At 40.2% G+C, this 21,394-nt stretch overlaps 2 protein-coding genes across 6 annotated transcripts in view; one reads left to right on the top strand and one right to left on the bottom strand.

Moving 5' to 3' along the window:
- CAMSAP2 (calmodulin regulated spectrin associated protein family member 2) overlaps positions 1–17,403 on the bottom strand; it is a 176,793-nt gene extending 159,390 nt beyond the window's left edge. For all 5 annotated transcript variants that reach the window (XM_074961198.1, XM_074961199.1, XM_074961202.1 and 2 more), the window contains exons 1-2: positions 17,022–17,403; positions 758–1,017 (exon numbers count right to left, since the gene is read on the bottom strand). In XM_074961198.1, the coding sequence (XP_074817299.1) occupies positions 758–1,017; positions 17,022–17,160 (399 nt within the window). In that variant the 5' untranslated portion in view covers positions 17,161–17,403. The remainder of the gene's footprint in view (positions 1–757; positions 1,018–17,021) is intronic.
- A 503-nt stretch (positions 17,404–17,906) lies between these two features.
- The window catches only part of DDX59 (DEAD-box helicase 59), a 61,649-nt gene continuing 58,161 nt past the window's right edge, over positions 17,907–21,394 (top strand). The window contains exon 1 of the mRNA XM_074961205.1: positions 17,907–18,133. The gene's annotated coding sequence lies outside the window, so the exon portion shown is untranslated. The remainder of the gene's footprint in view (positions 18,134–21,394) is intronic.

Here is a 21,394-nt window from a genome sequence, read left to right as displayed (position 1 = left end):
TAGGAAGGTCTAGGGTACACCCAACTCAGAGGAATTTGACAGACTAATAGTAACATTTACATTTTCATCTTATGTCCTCTATTTCAGAAATGACTAAGAGATAAAAGCCCAAGACCAGAAGTTATTCTTGACAAAAACTTTTTGTAGTATTCAGAGAATAAGCCACTCTGGGTGGAATCCTCATCCAGTGAAGTCAATGGCAAAACTGCCATGGACTTCAATACAGGAAAGATTTCACCTTCTGCCTTTAAAGTCAACTTCCCATTTTAAGCTATATTAAGCTGTATTTCAATATATTTTTACAAAGTGAAAAGTTACAGCTGACCATGTTAATAAAGTTAAAATTTATATAAAACCTACAAATTTATAGAACTATTAAGTATTCTCCACAGTCAATAAGTTATGAGCTATTCTTTAGAGGTAGAGAGAACTGGTGAAGAGGAAAGGGAATGAACAGACACAGAAAAGTGCTATTAGAACAGAAACACAGATGAAATGACCCTTGAATTGTAGGAGGAAAATGTGTTTTGTTTTGGTCTCTGAAAGAATTTCAAAGATGTGATCTCAAAATTTTGGAATCCTTCCTTACTCCCCATTTTGAAAGGGAGAGGCGGGGGGGAGGGGAGTCCTTAACCCTCCCACAAGTTAACTGAATATAGTTCTTGAGATAAAAGTAATGATGAGACTTAAGTCAAACATAAATAATTATACTGCTATTAGGAGCACCAAGGGAAAAAAATACAGAAGCCATACTCACCATCTGAATGGGTTTCTTGTGCAGATCTCTTTCTGTTACCAACTTCTCTTGATCAGTGACATAAAGACCTTTCTGTGCCAAGGCCTGGATAACAGCATCATGACCCAAAAGTGGTTTTGCAGCGTCACTCTTGAGAATAAGACTTCCAGCACGACAGTAGAGTTCAGCAGATAGAAGTAAGTTAACAACAGGTGGTTTAATGTGTTCCTGGTCATACTGGTCTGTGTAAAATGGTTCTCGCAATTCCTCTGGAACATTTTCTGCAAGAACCAAAAGATATAATCAGATAAACAACACTTCACAGTACTAGGAAAGGTACCGAATCTATACACACTATACATAAAAGTTGTTAGCTAGGAAGTATCCCTTTTTATATAATTATTTCTACTTTATTTTAACACATCTATGGGGAACCCCATTACAGAATAAGAACTGAACAATACAGTGAGAAGTGAAAGTTACTTATAAATGTCATATTGTTAAACAAAATTTGGCCACAGGTATTAGCATGGGGAGAAAACCCAGTGGTTTTACATTCCAAAGCACAACATGGCCAAGATGTGGTTTTAAAGCAGCATTAATTCAAAATGTCTTGGCTTTTCCAAGTTTATAGCCAAACCTTCCTTCTTTTCATGTCATATTTCATAGCTCAAGCCACAAAGTCAAAATGATGTCAGTCAGCTGTGATTCAACACAATCTGTCTCATTCCAGAATTTTATGGAAATAGAATAATAATACATTCTAGTGTACATAAAACTTCTGGAGAAAAAAGAGCCATACCCTTTTGCTGAAATATATAAACGCTGTCTCAGGAAGTGTGTGTAACTGACTTCCTTTTAACAGAATGCATTTCTCTTTCCAATGAATGGCTGCAGAGCCAACAAAAAGCTACACAAGAATTTGTCAAACTATGCTGAGATTTTCACACAAAATTGGCACAATGCTGTCTATCACAAGCTTTACAGGAAAAGCCATGACAACTTTCCCAAGTACCATACACCAGTTATTACAGATGCATCATTCATGAAAGACATAAGATGTACGAATCAAAAAATACCCCATTTACAAGTATACCTGAACAGCTATAAAAATTCAAAATGACATTACATCAAATAAAATAATATTGGCACTAATGTCAGATAGGACTTAGATCTTGCCTCAGGATTTCCACTCCCACACGTAAAAAAGCATTACAATGGCATTTGGTGATCGTCTATTCTTAGAAGTGCAATCTCAGTCACCCCAAAGCACGCTAGACTGGTATCATTTGTGGGACAAGACACCATATGTCCAGTCTTTGGGCTGGAGTTTCAGTGCCCATTCACTTGTGACAGGGAAGGGAGAAACAAGAGCCAAGGGCCAAGAAGAAACAGCAAGGAAAACTGCAGGCTCTTTCTAGCTTATGTGACAGGATAGGAAAGACCTGACTAGGAGTCTGAAGCACCTGGCATTATCCACTGTTGGAAGACAGGATACTGGTCTGGTTGTCTGGCTATGCCGAAAGAATGACATGAGACATTAGATATGGGTTTAATCAGGCCGCAACTTAACTATTAGATGTCTGGGACTAACCTGGTGGATAAAATGTGCAGTGCAAGTGAAAACCCCCACAATTCACCAGGGAAGGGGGGAGTGAGTGCTTTTTTCAGCCCCACCCCACCTTTCCATTCATGTCCCTCCAGCAGATCCTCTACCGGTACACTCCAATTCCACTTCCACTAAAATCCAGGGTGGTGAATGGACCACTGGTCTGACCCAATATGGCCATACTTCTATTCTTAATCCACACAGAGGATGGGAGGGGGGTGGGAACAACAGAATATCATGGGATCATCTTTTCATTGATAACATCCAGTCAAATTTATTTTATTACAGTCAAAGTGCTTCCTTAATTTAGCTTTTAAAGAACTACCTTTCTTTTACCAATTGGTTGTGGGAGGAGATAAGGGGAATAGAAGCCCGATGTTTTTTCTAGGTTTTTAAACAAAACGTGTACCTAAATGCCTCCCTCAGTCCCCCACCAAGATAAAGGTAATGTTGGATGAGATGTTGCTTCTGATTTGCAGATTCAATATATCAAGAGGGAAGAGAGACTTTTCTAATTTAATAAACAGAAAAAAGTTACCATTAGCTAAAGTTTGGCTAGGAGTCTGACATCTTAGGCTTAAAATGCAGATCATAACGTTTTGTCTGCAAAACTAATTGATGCCCTTTAAATCCACTGGCAAACAAAAGTTATCTCTTCACAATTAAACAATTTATCTGCTGGCTTTCCCAATTTTAATCTAACTATTATCTTGCAAAAAAAAAAAAAAAAAAAGTGTTTTTTATGCCTTAAAAGATAAGTCTCAGACCTACATTTATAGAAATGATTTTGTACAATACTGATGTCTGAACATTTCATACATAGCACAATGAATCCTATTTGACTGAAGCCTCAGTTTAACTGTATACATTAGTTTAGTGGATTTTGAGCCATAAGTTTCAAACATGAAACAATATAAAAAGGGTCCTTATTACTGTGCTGTGATTAGTTTGATGTATTAGTGAACAAATACTGTAAGATAATCAAAAACCAAAACTGAAGTTCATCACATCTTCAACTAAAACCCTCTACATGAAAATGAGAGGATGCCATATGCATTTCTAGCTGGTTTGCTACTCTTTTTATCAAATGAAGGAAGTTTAGTTGCTATGTCATACGTTTCTACTGATTATTCTCTGATCATGTGCCCTAAAATGAATCTTAATAAATATATTTAAGCTGTCAAGGAACTTATCACCTTTACAAAATACCAAGTGAACTGTAAACTTTTACAGTTACTCTGATACCAATCTGAAATTTTAGGAACGTTCATAGTTCACCACACACTGACAAACTATGTATGTTTGATATGTGACAAACACTTCAGTAGCCATTTTGTAAAATAACTGCAACAACATTTCCTATCTCTTACCTCCACAAGCATGTGTTCTACTCCTATACTGCCACATACACCAGGAAATCCTTCCCTTGGACCCTCTACACATGGGTTCTCAGCTTAGATAACTTGTGAGGGAGACAGAGGTGGTTGTCACAAATACCATGCCCTTCTTGTATTGCTAACTGGATAGACAGTCCCAGTATGGAACATGTTGAGAGCCACTACTGTACACCATGAAGCCTCCCTCACCACCTGCAGATACATCAAACACTTGTTTCCTCAAAGTCCTACACAGGACCTTCCAATTTGCTATTTAAAAAGCATTTACTCTACAACTAAGCAACCGAATAACCAGTTCCATTTATTCCTTCCACGTGCCTCCTGCCTCCAGCTCTCTCGTCGTAATTCTGCCTTCCTTGTCTGTATATAGCCCATTTAAACTTTAAGCTCTTTTGAGAGAGAAACCTGTCCCATTCTGTGTCAGCAGAACACCTAACATTTTGGGCACTGTACAAATAAGGCAATAAAATAGTAACACAGTAATAAGCAAGAACATAATTCAAGATATCCTCTAGACTGGTGCATGCAAGAGACCATTACACATGGCAAAAGGAACAAGACTGTTGTAAGTTTTATGCTTCTATCCAGGCACCAGTCTGGAGTCACTACTGGAGATTAACTAGCAGGAGAAGCCAGAATATGCAAGGATGACAGAACTTGAAATACGGGATACAGAAGATTATTATGTTACTATACCAACCTTTGTACTTTTGTAATACTGAAAATCTTGAAGTGTTTTACAAATACCCAAGACCAATGAAATTTATCTATTGTATCCATTTTATTGAGATATATATAAAAAGAGAGCCACATTTCCAAAGTAGTCCAATTTTAGGGAAGAACCTTTAGCAACGACAGTCTGATTTTGAGAAGAAAATCCCTTCCAGTTGAAGTCAGTGGGTACACTGGGCATTGAACTCCTCTGGGAGAGCAGGGATGGGGTGGGGACACTATGGACGAAATTCTGACCTCACTGAAGTCAACGGCAAAACTCTTATTGACTTCAGTGGGCCAGGATTTCACTCCAGATGTTGAAAGCTGGACTCTGTGTGCTGCCTCCGCAGCTCCCATTGGCCAGGAACCACAGCCATTGGGAGCTGCAGGGGCAGTACCTGCAGGCGGAGGCAGTGTGCAGAGGTGCCTGGCTATGCCTCTGCCTAGGACCTGAGAGACGGGGATGTTACCGCTTCCGGGGAGCCCCGCAGGTAAGCACTGCTCAGAGCCTGCCCCACCCCCACCCCATACCCCTGCCCCACTCCACTCCCAAAGTCTGCTGCAGTGGCCCAAGACTGCCCCAAGGGATACCTGAGCTGCCCCTGAGCAAGGCGCACCAGCCACTGCAGAAATCAAGAAAAGTCACTGAATCCGTGACTTCTGTGACAAACTTGCACCCTTACGTAGAACAATAAATGATAGGAAAAGGTGAAAAAGGGAGACAGACTGAATTAGTCTACATGAAAAGACCTACTGATATAACTCAAGGACTGTATGGAGATCATGTCTGGTAAACAAGAGAAGTGTGCAGACCAGACATCAGTGAACCACAATTGGTGCATCAGAAGTCAGACTTAATTGGTGGACAAAATAAGGAGGGACTGGGCTATTCCACCCATCATTCCCTTTTGAGGTTCCAAAACACAAACAAACAAAAAAACCTTGGGGAGAAAACATGTAGGGACAGATGCAAACACTGGGCAACCTCGACAAGACAAGGTGGAGGACCAAGCTTCAGCACCATGGCTGCCACCTCCACCAACTCCTAGGACCCTGAAATCCAACGTAACACATCCTGATCCTGAAAAATATCCTGGCCACACCAGGCATAAGAGGAAGGACCTAAATGACACCTCCAGCAACTCCAGCTAAATCTCAGCCACTACCTGGGATGTAAGACTGTCTCCCCTTCTCCCTCACTCCTATGTGGTCCTTTTCCTACCCCACCTTATTTTGTCTCCTTCCTCTCACTTTTTTTTTTTTTTTACCCCTTTCTGTCTAATAAAAGTCTGGTTTAGCCAGTCAACCCAGTATAATTTGCAACACTGCTATAAACCTGTCACCGAAGAGCAGCTAAAACCAATGCCCTACAAAGCCCACTGCTGGTAAAAGTTAGCCAGATCTTGGACAGGTCTCAGAGTAGCAGCCGTGTTAGTCTGTATTCGCAAAAAGAAAAGGAGTACTTGTGGCACCTTAGAGACTCACAAATTTATTTGAGCATAAGCTTTTGTGAGCTACAGCTCACTTCATCGGATGCATTCCAGATCTTGGAGTGGCTGATAAGACTATGTGCTGTGCCTGTATTTTCCCCAGCAGTGAGGTTGTAAAGTGAGTCAACACCAGAGACAGAAGCTGTATTTTCTATCTTTGCTGTTCTTTTCTTTCCCTTCATGTGTTTGCCTTGTTTTTCCTTTTAGGAAATGGAATAGGACTTTAACAACAACAACTCCAGCCCATCTCAGCTAACTTCTTCCCCCCCACAAAAAAGGACAGCTATTTAAAAGACTGTCAGGGTTTTTTTCCCTGCCTTCATCTAAAAACTTTCACCAGGGAAAGGGAACAAGGAATGTTGTTAAAATAAAGATCTTACTTAATATTTTACATTTCAAAGGTTTTCTCTGTTTTTCCTTTTTTTCTGTACCTTAAATATTCTTATAATCCTTTAATAAAAGGTGTGTTTGCCATGGTACTAAGCAGGCAGAGGTCTCTGAATACCAAACCTTGAACCTTGTTTAAAGCTGTTTAATGTTGGTGTCAAGGTTTCTCCCCCACTCTGAACTCTAGGGTACAGATGTGGGGACCTGCATGAAAACCTCCTAAGCTTACTTTTATCAGCTTAGGTTAAAACTTCCCCAAGGTACAAATTAATTTTATCCTTTGTCCTTGGAATATCCACTGCCACCACCAAACTCTAACTGGGTTTACTGGGAAACGTAGTTTGGACACGTCTTTCCCCCCAAAATCCTCCCAACCCTTGCACCCCACTTCCTGGGAAAGGTTTGGTAAAAATCCTCACCAATTTGCATAGGTAACCACAGACCCAAACCCTTGGATCTGAGAACAATGAAAAAGCATTCAGTTTTCTTACAAGAAGACTTTTAATAGAAATAGAAGTAAATAGAAGTAAAGGAATCACCTCTATAAAATCAGGATGGTAGATACCTTGCAGGGTCATTAGATTCAAAACATAGAGAATCCCTCTAGGCAAAACCTTAAGTTACAAAAAAGACACACAGACAGAAATAGTCATTCTATTCAGCACAGTTCTTTTCTCAGCCATTCAAAGAAATCATAATCTAACACATACCTAGCTAGATTACTTACTAAAAGTTCTAAGACTCCATTCCTGTTCTATCCCCGGCAAAAGCAGCATACCGACAGACATAGACCCTTTGTTTCTCTCCCTCCTCCCAGCTTTTGAAAATATCTTGTCTCCTCATTGGTCATTTTGGTCAGGTGCCAGCGAGGTTACCTTTAGCTTCTTAACCCTTTACAGGTGAGAGGATTTTTCCTCTGGCCAGGAGGGATTTTAAAGGGGTTTACCCTTCCCTTTATATTTATGACAGTTGGACAGTAACATGGTCACGTTAACATCTTTGACCCCACATGCTCCATTTAAATTAATGCAACACAATTTTGAGGCTTACGGCTAAATTATTCCACAGGAACTCTGTCTAATCTAGATTTTCCTCATTTGTTTCTGTCTACAACAGAACTAGTTGTAATAAAAAAGAAAAAGAAAAACAAACCACACACACACCCCAACCACACTTTCCCCTGGCATAACAGCAGTGTCTTGACACGAAGATCTGTTCAAAATTTTGGTTGGTTTAGTGCTCGCTCATTTGCTTTCTATAACAAAATGTTGAAGAGCTTTCCCATCTACTTTACTGACAAGGTTGACTGGATCATACTTTTGTTCAGAGCCATGAGTTCACTATCAGATAAAGAGGTAGGAATCCATCAAGCTCTCTGGTGGAATTTCATCCACTGAGCTCTTCAGCATCTTAGGTCTTTGGGGAATTGCACTTAGAGATCTGTGAATTGGACCCTTACTATTCATGGCATGAGAAACTCATTGACAGTACTTATGAGTACTTCTTTCCAAGTCAGGATGCTAGCCACATAGTAACATGGCCACTTACTGTTACCCTCACAACTTATTGCTACCAACCTAAGAAAGGTTACTGAAAGAGTGAAGTTAAAAACAGCTGTACTCACGTCACCTCACGTCAATCCGGTTTCAAGCGAGGGCATCATACAGAAAAAAGATGATTCTATGAACTCTTTTTAATGACCGTATCCTTGTTGATTACTAGACAATCAGTCTTCAGTAGAAATGACCATCTTGCTTGTGGACTTTTGTGATAGTGGCCCTTTAGTAAGTCAATCCTTTCTAAGAGAAATCCTAAACCTTTACATGACCGTGAAGTAGAAAAGCATGTATTGGTTTCTACTGGCCTCTGTGCTGTCCCTGTTGCTGTTCAGGTATATAATTACAGCTGCTAGGAAAGACTATGAAATGTTGTGACCTTCATCATCACCAATATATAAATGACACTCAGATTTTTATCTCCCTTTTGTCAAACTTATATGGCAGTTTCTGCACCTTCTAAGAACTAAAAGAGGTGAGAAAGCAGATGGAGGGAAACTAGCTCAGACTCAGTTCTGATAAGACAGAAGTGAAACAATAGAGGGAAGCATCTGGAGGAGTGGGCCAGACCGGCAAGTTTACTTTCCCAAAACATTTGTAGTTTCAAGGTCATACTGGATCCACTGCCTTTTATTTATGGTTGGTCAAGAGACTAAGATCACGGTCTCTGATAAGAACCTCTAAATAGTGAGCCATGGCTTTGAATCAATTCAGCCTTCAGGTTACAATACTGTACAATCAAAAGAAGTTATCCTTGAAAGAGTACCCTGAAGCTGCAACTAGTGCAAACCCGACTGATGCAAGCTACTATATGCCCACAATATCAATATTCTGTACTCTGCATGGCTTCTTATTCAACTATGAGGGCAATTCAATATATTGATTAGAATCTATGAAGCGCTGAATGGCCTGGGAGCCAGTTATCTAAGAGATCAACTCCTGTGTCTTGATGCAGAAGTTACCTGTCCTTGTCCACTAGGATCAATCTCACCCTTCACTCTTTAGGTTAAACTTTAAGGCTGGGGGCAAAGTGGATATAGTGTACTTAGATTTTCAGAAAGCCTTTGACAAGATCCCTCACCAAAGGCTCTTACACAAAGCAAGCTGTCACAGGATAAGAGGGAAGGTGCTCTCATGGATTGGTAACTGGTTAAAAGATAGGAAACAAAGGGTAGGTGTCTATGGTCAGTTTTCAGAATCGAGAGAGGTAAAGAGTGGTGTCCCCCAGGGGTCTGTTCTGGGACCAGTCCTATTCGACATATTCATAAATGATCTGGAAAAAGGGGTAAACAGTGAGGTGGCAAAATTTGCAGATGATTCAAAATTACTAAAGATAGTTAAGACCCGGGCAGACTGTGAAGAGCTACAAAAGGATCTCTCAAAACAGGGTAACTGAGCAACAAGATGGCAGATGAAATTTAATGCTGATAAATGCACAGTAATGAACATTGGAAAGCATAATCCCAACTATACATATAAGATGATGGGGTCTAAATTAACTGTTACCTCTCAAGAAAGAGATCTTGGAGTCATTGTGGATAGTTCTCTGAAAACATCCACTCAATGTGCATTGGCAATCAAAAAAGCAAACAATGCTGGGAATAATTAAGAAAGGGATAGATAATAGGACAGAAAATATCTTGTTGTCTCTATATAAATCCATGGTATGCCCACATCTTGAATACTGTGTGCAGATGTGGCCCATCTCAAAATTTTATTTTTATATACACATATATATCTATAGGAATTGGAAAAGGGCAACCAAAATTATTTGGGGTATGGAATGGCTTCCATATGGAGGAGAGAGAAGACTGGGACTTTTCATCTTGGAAAAGAGGCAACTAAGGGGAGATATGATTGAGGTCTATAAAATCATGATTGGTATAGAGAAAGTAGATAAAGTGTTTACTATTTCTCATAACAAAAGAACTAGGGGCCACAAAACGAAATTAATAGGCAACAGGTTTAAAACAAATAAAAGGAAATATTTCTTCACACAAGGCAGTCAACCTGTGGAACTCCTTGCCAGAGGATGTTGTGAAGGCCAAGACCATAACAGGGTTCAAAAAAGAACGAGATAAATTCATGGAGGATAGGTCCATCAAAGGCTATTAGCTAGGATGGGCAGGAATGGTGTCCCTAGCCTCTGTTTGCCAGAAGCTAGCAATGAGCGACAGGGAATGGATCACTTGATGATTAACTGTTCTGTTCATTCCCTCTGGAGCACCTGGCACTGGCCACTGTCCAAAGACAGGATACTGGGCTAGATGGACCTTTGGTCTGACCCAGTAGGGCCATTCATATGTTCTTAAAGAATTTGCAGTGAGGATCTCCCTGGAATTTATTCAGTGCACAGTATATACATTTAACTTGCAAACTGAGCAGGCTCTACCTGCTTTCCCAACTTTGTATGGAAGTCACTTGTATTTGGTTTAATGCACTCCTAAACTGCACCACACTCAATGGTTTTTGGGTTGAGGAACCTGTAAGCTGCACTGAAGCTGGCAGATGTTCAAAATTTACACACACTTGAACTCAGAGCCTAGTAGATGCAAACCTTGGTGCACCTTACAAACTCCATTACATCAAGAGTTCCAGTTCAAGCATCAATGTGTTTCACATTAGTTCTTCTAAACCGTCTTACAGAAACTTAACCAAAAATAAACACACCATCACAGAAACTAGAAAACTAGGAGAACCTAAGTTAACATTACACTTAAATAATTTACAGGATTATTTCCATACCTGCAATTGGGATATTTTAGCTCAAACAATTTCAATTCTATAACCATAACGCCACATAACTTCTGCTCAGATGTATCAGAAAACTTTACACCAAGATACTTCACATCTTCTGCACTGACAACAAAGCCTCATACCATACCTACTCTTAACACAGAAGTGTGTCCACTAGACATCTGGTACATATGTGCAACCCCACCCAACCAAAATCTGTACTCTTATACATAGTGTCATTCTTGTGTGGTTTCTTCACCTAAACCAAAGCTTTCAGTTATTTTACTGTATTAACTTTAACCCTTTTAAAATGTCTCCCATGGGAATAGTAGATTCTAGAATCTCCAACAAAGACCCAGACTGTTTATATTGACTCCCACCACATATTAGCAGAGCATCTGCAGCATAATTCTGAGAAAGTGAATTATCAGGTAAAAACTTTTCAGAACTCCTGCTTAATGCAAGCTCAAGAATGAAGTGCTTTGTAGTCTATTACTTCAATATTATAACAGCATGAATGAATTTGGCCCAAAATTTTATACTGTATCTAATTTGTTTTTGCAACTTAGAACTTAAAAAAAATCAGTCTGATTCCCCTTAATTGTAAAAAGGATTCCCCCGCCCCGAATCTGTACTGTGTAGACCTGTTTTCACTATAGAGTTGCCTTTTAAAATTCTCTCAGAATAGTTCACTTTCTAATGTGACTATGGTTCTAAGAGAGAAAGAACACAAACTCTTCAGATGTCTTCAAAAGATTGGCAAAGATCTTAAGGGCGTAAGTCTCTTGTACACTGTCATAAATATAAAGGGAAGGGTAAACCCCTTTAAAATCCCTCCTGGCCAGAGGAAAAATCCTCTCACCTGTAAAGGGTTAAGAAGCTAAAGGTAACCTCGCTGGCACCTGACCAAAATGACCAATGAGGAGACAAGATACTTTCAAAAGCTGGGAGGAGGGAGAGAAACAAAGGGTCTATGTCTGTCGGTATGCTGCTTTTGCCGGGGATAGAACAGGAATGGAGTCTTAGAACTTTTAGTAAGTAATCTAGCTAGGTATGTGTTAGATTATGATTTCTTTGAATGGCTGAGAAAAGAACTGTGCTGAATAGAATGACTATTTCTGTCTGTGTGTCTTTTTTGTAACTTAAGGTTTTGCCTAGAGGGATTCTCTATGTTTTGAATCTAATGACCCTGCAAGGTATCTACCATCCTGATTTTATAGAGGTGATTCCTTTACTTCTATTTACTTCTATTTCTATTAAAAGTCTTCTTGTAAGAAAACTGAATGCTTTTTCATTGTTCTCAGATCCAAGGGTTTGGGTCTGTGGTTACCTATGCAAATTGGTGAGGATTTTTACCAAACCTTTCCCAGGAAGTGGGGTGCAAGGGTTGGGAGGATTTTGGGGGGAAAGACGTGTCCAAACTACGTTTCCCAGTAAACCCAGTTAGAGTTTGGTGGTGGCAGTGGATATTCCAAGGACAAAGGATAAAATTAATTTGTACCTTGGGGAAGTTTTAACCTAAGCTGATAAAAGTAAGCTTAGGAGGTTTTCATGCAGGTCCCCACATCTGTACCCTAGAGTTCAGAGTGGGGGAGGAACCTTGACATACACCGTGTTACAATGTATTTCAATTCTTTTCACTAGTCAGGCCTATCCTCCTTTAAGGTACATAAGGAATATAATATCAGCAGATTTCAGCCATTTGGTATGGAAAGCAGATTTTCTAAACTAAAGGCAAGTTCTTGTTTTCTTCCAAACCACTAATCTCATGAGTAGTCTGTTGAATTAAATAGACTTTAGCATACAGGGTAATTCTTTGTGGATTTAAACCGAAAGATTGCCCTTCCAAAAATCTCAATCAAACTTCACTCCCATTCCCAAGATTTTGGGAGTCTTACTTTTTGTGATCATCTCCCCTTTGAAATATTAGAAGAATAAAGCTACTTCTACATCTCTTAAATTTTTTGACAGTTAAAACACCTCTGCATCCCAGCACCTTGAACTTTTTAAGAAGTTTCCTTTCATTATGTTAGATGAAAATGCATCTCTAGTGCAGATTCTCTCCAAAAGAAAGCCATTTCATAAAGGTCTTTCTAGGGAAAAGTAGTCTTAAGTACAAACATAATGCAACAAATCAAAATGTTAATATTTCCAAGTCTCTAAAACAAACACAAGAAGAAATCAAGCTCTCACTGCATTATGCTTATGTTAGGAAAGAAATTGAGCTAAATACATTAAACAAAATGTATTAAGTTCATTTGACCAACGCATACTGACCGCTAGATTAGAACCATATTAAATCCTGAATAATCACTGTAAATATGGCTCATAAAAAATAAGAAAAATATATAATCTCAAAGACCATTGTCTGGGACATAAAGTTGCTGTATTTATGAATCAACTGTGATATTACCTGAATTCCACAACAGTGTCTCAAAATTTTAAGAACGAAAATATATCATGTACAGTTATTTGTTAGAGAAATATCCTTTCCATTTGTCTGAGTCTTGTTACATAGTACTTGTACTTGCAGTTAAACAGTAGCCAGAAGCTAAAAGAATCGTTTGTTTGTTTGCATTCATTTAAATTTGAATCTTGAACTTAAATCTCTCAAAAACAACAAGGAGTACTTGTGGCACCTTAGAGACTAACAAATTTATTTGGGCATAAGCTTTCGTGGGCTAAAACCCACTTCATCCGATGCATGGAGTGGAAAATACAGTAGGAAGATATATATATCTATATATACACACACACACACACACACAGAGTACATGAAAATATGAGAGTTGCCTTACCAAGTGGGGGGTCAGTTCTAATGAGACAATTCAATTAAAGTGGGCTATTACCAACAGGAGGAAAAATCACTTTTGTCGTGGTAATCAGGGTGGCCCATTTCAAACAGCTGACAAGAAGGTCTGAGTAACATTCAAAAACCAGTTGGAGAACACTTCAACCTACCTGGACACTCAATAACAGACTTAAAGTGGCAATTCTTCAACAAAAAAACCTTCAAAAACAGACTCCAATGAGAAACTGCAGAACTGGAATTCATTTGCAAACTGCATACCAAATTAGGCCTGAATAAAGACTGGGAGTGGATGGGTCACTACAAAAACTAAATTTCCCCATGCTAATTTCCCCCTATTGCTACTCTCACCTTCTTGTCAACTGTTTGAAATGGGCCACCTTGATTACCACTACAAAAGTGATTTTTCCTCCTGTTGATAATAGCCCACTTTAATTGAATTGCCTCGTTAGAACTGACTCCTCTCCCTCCCCCCACTTGGTAAGGCAACTCCCACCTTTTCATGTACTGTGTGTGTATATATATATATATATATATATATATATCTATCTTCCTACTGTATTTTCCACTCCATGCATCGGATGAAGTGGGTTTTAGCCCACGAAAGCTTATGCCCAAATAAATTTGTTAGTCTCTAAGGTGCCACAAGTACTCCTTGTTTTTGCTGATACAGATTCACACGGCTACCCCTCTGAAACCTTAAATCTCTCAAGTACCATCAGGGCAACATAGGCTTAGGACTTATCTGCTTGCAGTTATATTATGTTGAATTAAGACGATGCACTGATGTACCCAGTTAAATTTCAGCTATGGTTCGTAGGAGAAGATTGCGTTTCTTCCTAACTCTAAAAGAACTAAAAATGGATGCTACAGGAGATGGAATAAGACTGAAAGGAAGAATAAATTCCTAGCATTATTTTTATATTCAAAGTCATTTCAATCTCATTCATGCTTCATATATGATGTTTTTAAATGACTATTTCCCCCATACATCTTCTGTTCTTGTGCTGTCTTTTTGGCTCATATCATATGCAAATACAGGGTTAAACAAAGTCTACTCTTATCCCTTCACAACCTCATTAAAGTCCATGACATTGCACAGATGTAACAGAGCTGAATCTGGGACTGTATGTTTATTATCACTCCCATAGACACCACTCCAACAAGGATAGCACTGACTCCTTGATTTTGGTAAAGCATAACTGCCCCCCCACAGAATACTTCAGAAGTCCTCTTGGAGAGGACAGGTTTCTCTTATATAGCACAACCAAGTTGTTCTTAAGAGTAACCCACATTTTTGTTTGTGTTGCACCATGCATTTAAAACAAGGCACATCTGTCAGACCCCAAATGTACACTTTTACATATTGCATGTGTGGACAGTATGTCTAAAGAAGAAACTGAAGATGCTTTTTATACCACAAAAGAAACCATGTGAACTCGCCCAAAATGGACGGATGGTGGAGGGATAGGACTTTTCTCCAAGATAAGGAATTATCTGATGGAGAAAACAGTATTTTAACTTGGGAAAGCAGAATGAATGGAGAAGTGCAAGATAGTTATTGATCAGTATTTTCTGTGAATTTAGGACAAAGTTTTGAAACCCCTTATTTCATTAGTGATCACTTCAAAATCTGTCACTTCAAGGTATTTTTTATATATATATATATATATATGGAATGAGATATTCACACACACTCTAAGCATCCTTTGTAGTTCCTTTGGGTAAACATATGACAGCAGGTAGTAGAAATATGGCTTTCTTTGAAGAAAAAGTTGTAATCTATTCCAGGGAGAGCTTTAAAAATATGAAAAGGAGATGGTCAATCCTCCAGTTCTGCTTCTGTTTCACGTCTAAAGGGAATGTATGCATTTCAAACATACAAGTTTTATGTATACTTCCACGCTCTCACCCTCAAATTCTAATATACAACTCCAGGAACTACTACCACGTGGAACACTGACTTGAAACTAGTCACAAAATTATGATCTGGAATACTTTAATGCTGTATACAATTCTATTTGACATTATTTCCATTAGTTGCATTAAGTGGGTCAAATACTAACAGAGAATTTAAAAGGTAAAAGCAGAGAATATCTGCTCTTAACTGATTACTTGTTGCATTTGCTTGTGTATCTCTCAGAATGGAAACCATACGGAGGGAAAAGGAAAGTAAAGGAATTTGGTTTGGATCGGACTGTTACAGAAAGCTAAGTAGAAAGAACCCTACAGGTTGCTTTCCACATTCAATCCAAACTCGCCTAATAGAAACCAAAATAGCTCAATCGCCTAAAGAATTTGCAAAGCCACACCAGAATAAACCTCTGCCATATCTGAATCTACAGACACAGCGCATATTCTACACCTCATATGATCATTGGGGGGGGGGGGGGAAGAGACATGTTTAGTTCATATACATGCAAGCCTACAGAACTGAATCACCTAAGGACATTAAATTACAGCACCTCTGAAGACCCCAAAGCAAATTATTCCAAGAATTTTCACTGCCTTAGCATTTTAGTGCTCAAATTTGCATTGATTAAAAAGAGATCATGAATCTGAGCTCTACAAAATATAAAAGTATTGTACAAAATAAATTGCTTTGCAATAACCAGAAATGGTTATTTCATATAGAAACTGCTAATATATAGCACAGCCAGTAGTCATGCAAATTTTTTTTTTTTTTAAATATAAAGAGAAAGGTTGTTGTCGGGTATTACCAGCTCCTAATGACATCAAAAAGATACATCTTTTAGCCCTGTTACAATATGCAACAGTACTCTGGCTACATATGCAACTGTTGCAGAATTCCAAAAGGAGAAACCTTTTCCTGTTATTCTACAGAGGACGGGGCGAAATGATTGATTGTTCCTGCACACTCTTTCTTTCAAGAATATCAACAAAACTGTTTTATAAATTGAAAATTAAATAAATAATGATATAGTTAAATCACACATTTTTTGTATTTTTGAAATGTTTGCCCTCAAAAGATATATCAGAAATATTACTAAGAATAATAAGTCTGATATTCCTGAAGGCCCTGGTTTTTCGAAACATGGAACTAATACTTTTCAGAAGCATTAAAATAAACTAATGTTATACAGTCAGACGGAGAGAATTCTATACAGTGTTGGGTGACAATTGACATTAAATGCTCTTTCTCCTGGAATCCAGGTTATTGCTTAATCTTTACCCATCTGAGTGACTACAGGCTTACCATCACACATATCAAAACTAACAGTGCACATCCATATCCCCCTCTACCTCCCAGTTCTTCAACGGAAAACAACTATTTTTGTATTACAACAAAAAATGTGAATGGAAAAACAATACACAGAGTTTTGTAAGGCTGAATACCCCCAAATAAACGCAATTAGACACAAAAACATGACACTCAGTGACGGAAATAGCGTTGATACACGTAAGAAAAAAAGACAACAGATATTCGAAAATAAAAACCACATGATCAAGCAATAGATCAAGATGATTTTCTCCTGTGCTATTCCCTTGGGAATGGCTCACGTCCGCAGTAGTGAAGCGACCAGGCAGGAACCAGCATCAAAGAAAGGGAAGAAGACGCCACCTACCTGTCCCAAAGGCTTTGGCCACCAGCCACGCTAGATTACAGGCGATTTTAGCTCTGGTGAAATCATAATGGTCAAAAGGTTTGACGGCAGGAACAATGAACGTCTTTCTCATTTCCTTGATGTCTGCAGCATCCCCCATCTTTTTACAGCACCTTCTCTTTTATTTACATGATTATTCTTCCCAAGTCCTCCCCCACAAAATAATAATAATAATAATAAAAAAAAAACGTATACAAAATAGACGCAGCAGCCGCCGCCTCCGGTGTTGATGAACTCAGCTGTCCATATGGGGTGATGCCTCCTCTGCACAGGAACGCAGCAGAGCCTCTGCTTTCTCCTTCCCTCGCTCTTTGTCTCAATTCATCCAGGCAAGGCCCCCGCCCCCCAAAATGACAAGTTTATAACCCCCCCTCCCTTTGCTAGGGAAATACCCCCCCCAGCGAGGGCTGATCCAGCTGGGATCCCCCCCCCCCGCAGCCCTCCGCCGGCAGGGACGGAGCCCCCGCGGGAGCTGGCCGTGATTTCCCCGCAGCGGCAGGAAGCGGCGACCTGGCCCTTCCCGGCCGCCGCTGAGACACAAGAGATGTCAAAATTCCCAGCGCAGGCTCCGGGCGCGGCGCAGCCCCCACGCCTTCGCCTCCCCGCAGCGGAGACCCCCGGTGGGTGGGGGCGGCGGCGGCGGCTGCCCCTGCTAGCGCCCCGGCTCCCTTTGGGGCTGCCGCAAATTAACGCCTCTCGGCTCCTGTCCTGTCTCGCCCAGCCGCTGCGGCTTTCCCCAGCCGCTGCCGCACTGGATAGCAGAGCAAAGTCGCGCACGGCGCATGCGCCCCGCGCCCCCTCCTCAGCGTGAAACGGCCCTGGGCTGGGCTGGGCCCAGCGACTGGCTAGGGGTGGGGCCTCCCCAGCCCTGGCGGGGAATGGCGTCACGTGGCCGGCCGGACAATGGGGCATTCTTGACGCCAGGCCAAGGCCGGGCAGCTCCCAGGCGTAGCCAGGCCTCGGGGGCCCAGGGCCAGGGGAGCAAAGGAGCGCGTGCAGTGCTCCATGGACGTACCGAGAGGGACTGGAGCAGCGGCCGCACGAACCCTCCCTCTGCATAGGCCAGTCGCCAGGTGAGACCTTCCACAGGGTACACACGCTTGTCGACCCTGGTTGTTAACGTTTCGAGGGCGCTTCCTGTCGTGGTGGGTTTGTCCCAATGTCCTTGGCTTAAATCATTCCTCCCTATTATATTAGTAACATTCAACTGGTGCCTGAGAACCCCCTCCATGGAGCAGTACCTCAGCGTGCTAAGTGCTGCACAAACCCATCAAAAAGATAGTCCCTGCCTCAAAGAGTTTACAATTCACGTAAGTTTACAACTCCTTTTGCTAGTGGATGGTTGTTCTCAAGGAGGCTGCATTTGGGTAGGGTCAGCTGTCTGTAACTTGTCAAATGTTTTGGGGTGAAAAGGGATTATGATGGAGAAAATCTTATGCCAAGGAGTCTATAACTTTTTTTATTGTGTAGATTACATTTTAATTAAGAGATTCTCATGGACCATTTCCTGTCCAACTCATAAATGCATGGACCACCTTCCCTCATGACTGCATGAAATCTTTGGGACAATTTGCTTACATGGAAAAGTAGTACCAGTAATGTTATTGTATTATTAAAATAAAATACACTATTGCGTGTCTTTTAGTATGAATTATCAGATGGAAACAAGGAGCAAGCATTATTAGCCAGCTTTAAGTACAGTAATAGCAAAAGATCTGCAGATCAACACAACATACACAATTTGAGAACTGTATTATGCAATAAGAGAAATATTACATTTGTATATATTTAAAGAAACAAGTGAGGACTCTATGACCAACGTGTGTGTGTAGGCATACAATTTTTAATATTTTCTGTGCTGCATTCTGTCAAAATATTTTTTATTCTTCTCTATCAGACCTTTTAACATTTAAATGCCAACAAACTGAAGAAGGCAAGAACTAGTTATATATAAATATATATTCCATAAAATAGAATTCCATACAAAAACATGCTACAGCTCCATTGTTTAACATCTAGAAGTCCGAAAATGCTATATTAAGGTTGCACATTAGCTGGGATGGGGATTATTGATGAGAAAGTAAACACAAAAAGTACTTACTTTTAAATAATTAAATCTGTCATTCCAATTTTATATATAACAGTTTTGATGTAATTCAACATTTGTGACATGTACTTGATAATGTCCCTCTATTGACCTACTGTCCCCTAGGCTTGGAATAGCCTCCCATCTCTGTCCACCAACCATTTTATCTTAATTCCTCTTTAAAATCAACTTATTTTTTAAATTCTTCCTCACTTAATGTTGCGTCCACACTCTCTACGTGAACTACTATCCTGCGTTTCTTTTTATGCGAGAGTTAGATTCTAATACTGTTTTGGACTGGAACGGATTATTGTTTCATTATTTGCCCTGTGAGGCACCTTGTATACTTCTGATACAATTGCCTACATATCCATATTATGTATATATGATGGCATGGTGAAGTTTAAATTTGTATTAACATGAGTTTGGGATTATTAGTAATTGAGTGGAGAAGCCCTGAGTGAGTTATATAGCAATTCCAAAACAAATATCAAGAGATCATCACTTCCTTGTGTACATACAGTTCCTAACATAGTGGGTCCCGGATCCTGATTTCTGCTATATGAATTATAATTATTAGTAATAATGCCAAACCAACACAGAGACCCTGACTCAGGAGAGCAATCCCTATTCAGGAAGGGTTATTAAGCACAAGCTTAACTTTAAGATTTACTGAACAGAGATTATTATTTTTATGTTTTCATTATTATTTGTATTATTGTGGTGCCTAGGAGCCCTTTTGACGTAAGCAGTTAGCTAATATTCAGGGTCTGATAGGGAGGGAAGTTGGTGATGGGGCCATGTATTTCTTTGATGCAGTCCTGCTTATTAACAAATAATGTACATAAAGTCCTATTTCCCTGAACACAGCAGGGCTCAAACAGCAGAAGACAGTTTCTTTGCTCATGATTCTAAAGCCACTTTCCATCTAGGACTCTACCCAAAAACTCACTCTCTTAGCTTTTTCTCAGAAGCACAAATATTGTAACCATGATATAGCCCAAACTGGCTATACCATAATCCTTTTCACTTATGCTAAGTATCCCATAACTCCTTGCATTTGCTGAAGTAAGCATTTGTCATAAGCAGATAGAACAAATGTATCTTGATTCTGACAAGTATTCTATGTCATAATACAAGCTAGGAAAGTACCTTCACAGACCAGTACCTAGAATGCTCGTATCCTAACAAAGGTAAGGGTGTGGCATGGCCCCACAGTATGCCAACATTTTTATGGCTGCCTTAGAACAGCGCTTCCTCAGCTCTCACCCCTAACACTCCTACTCTACTTGCACTACATTAATGACATCTTCATCATCTGGACCCGTGGAAAAGAAGCCCTTGAGGAATTCCACCAGGATTTCAACAATTTCCATCCCACCGTCAACCTCAGTCCGGACCAGTCCACACAGGAGATCCACTTCCTGGACACTACGGTGCTGATAAGCGATGGTCACATAAACACCACCCTATATCCGAAACCTACTGACCACTATACTTACCTACATGCCTCCAGCTTTCATGCAGACCACATCACACAATCCACTGTCTACAGCCAAGCTCTAAGATACAATCGCATTTGCTCCAATCCCTCAGACGGAGACAAACACCTTCAAGATCTCTATCGAGCGTTCTTAAAACTACAATACCCACCTGCTGAAGTGAAGAAACAGATTGACAGAGCCAGAAGAGTACCCAGAAGTCACCTACTACAGGACAGGCCCAACAAAGAAAGTAATAGAATGGCACTAGCCGTCACCTTCATCCCGCAACTAAAACCTCTCCAGCACATCATCAAGGATTTACAACCTATCCTGAAGGATGATCCCTCATTCTCACAGACCTTGGGAGACAGGCCAGTCCTCGCTTACAGACAGCCCCTCAACCTGAAGCAAATACTCACCAGCAACCACACACCACACAACAAAAACACTAACCCTAACCCTAACCCTATCCTTACAACAAACCCCGTTGCCAACTGTGTCCACATATCTATTCAAGGAACACCATCATAGGACCTAATCACATCAGGGGCTCGTTCACCTGCACATCTACCAATGTGATATATGCCATCATGTGCCAGCAATGCCCCTCTGCCATGTACATCGGCCAGACCTGACAGTCTCTACACAAAAGAATAAATGGACACAAATCAGACATCAAGAATTATAACATTCATAAACCAGTCGGAGAACACTTCAGCCTCCCTGGACACTCTTCCTACTGTATTTTCCACTGTATGCATATG

This window comes from Natator depressus, chromosome 8, assembly GCF_965152275.1.
Source record: "Natator depressus isolate rNatDep1 chromosome 8, rNatDep2.hap1, whole genome shotgun sequence".
NCBI lineage: Eukaryota > Metazoa > Chordata > Testudines > Cheloniidae > Natator > Natator depressus.
This window is presented reverse-complemented; position numbering and strand designations above follow the sequence as displayed.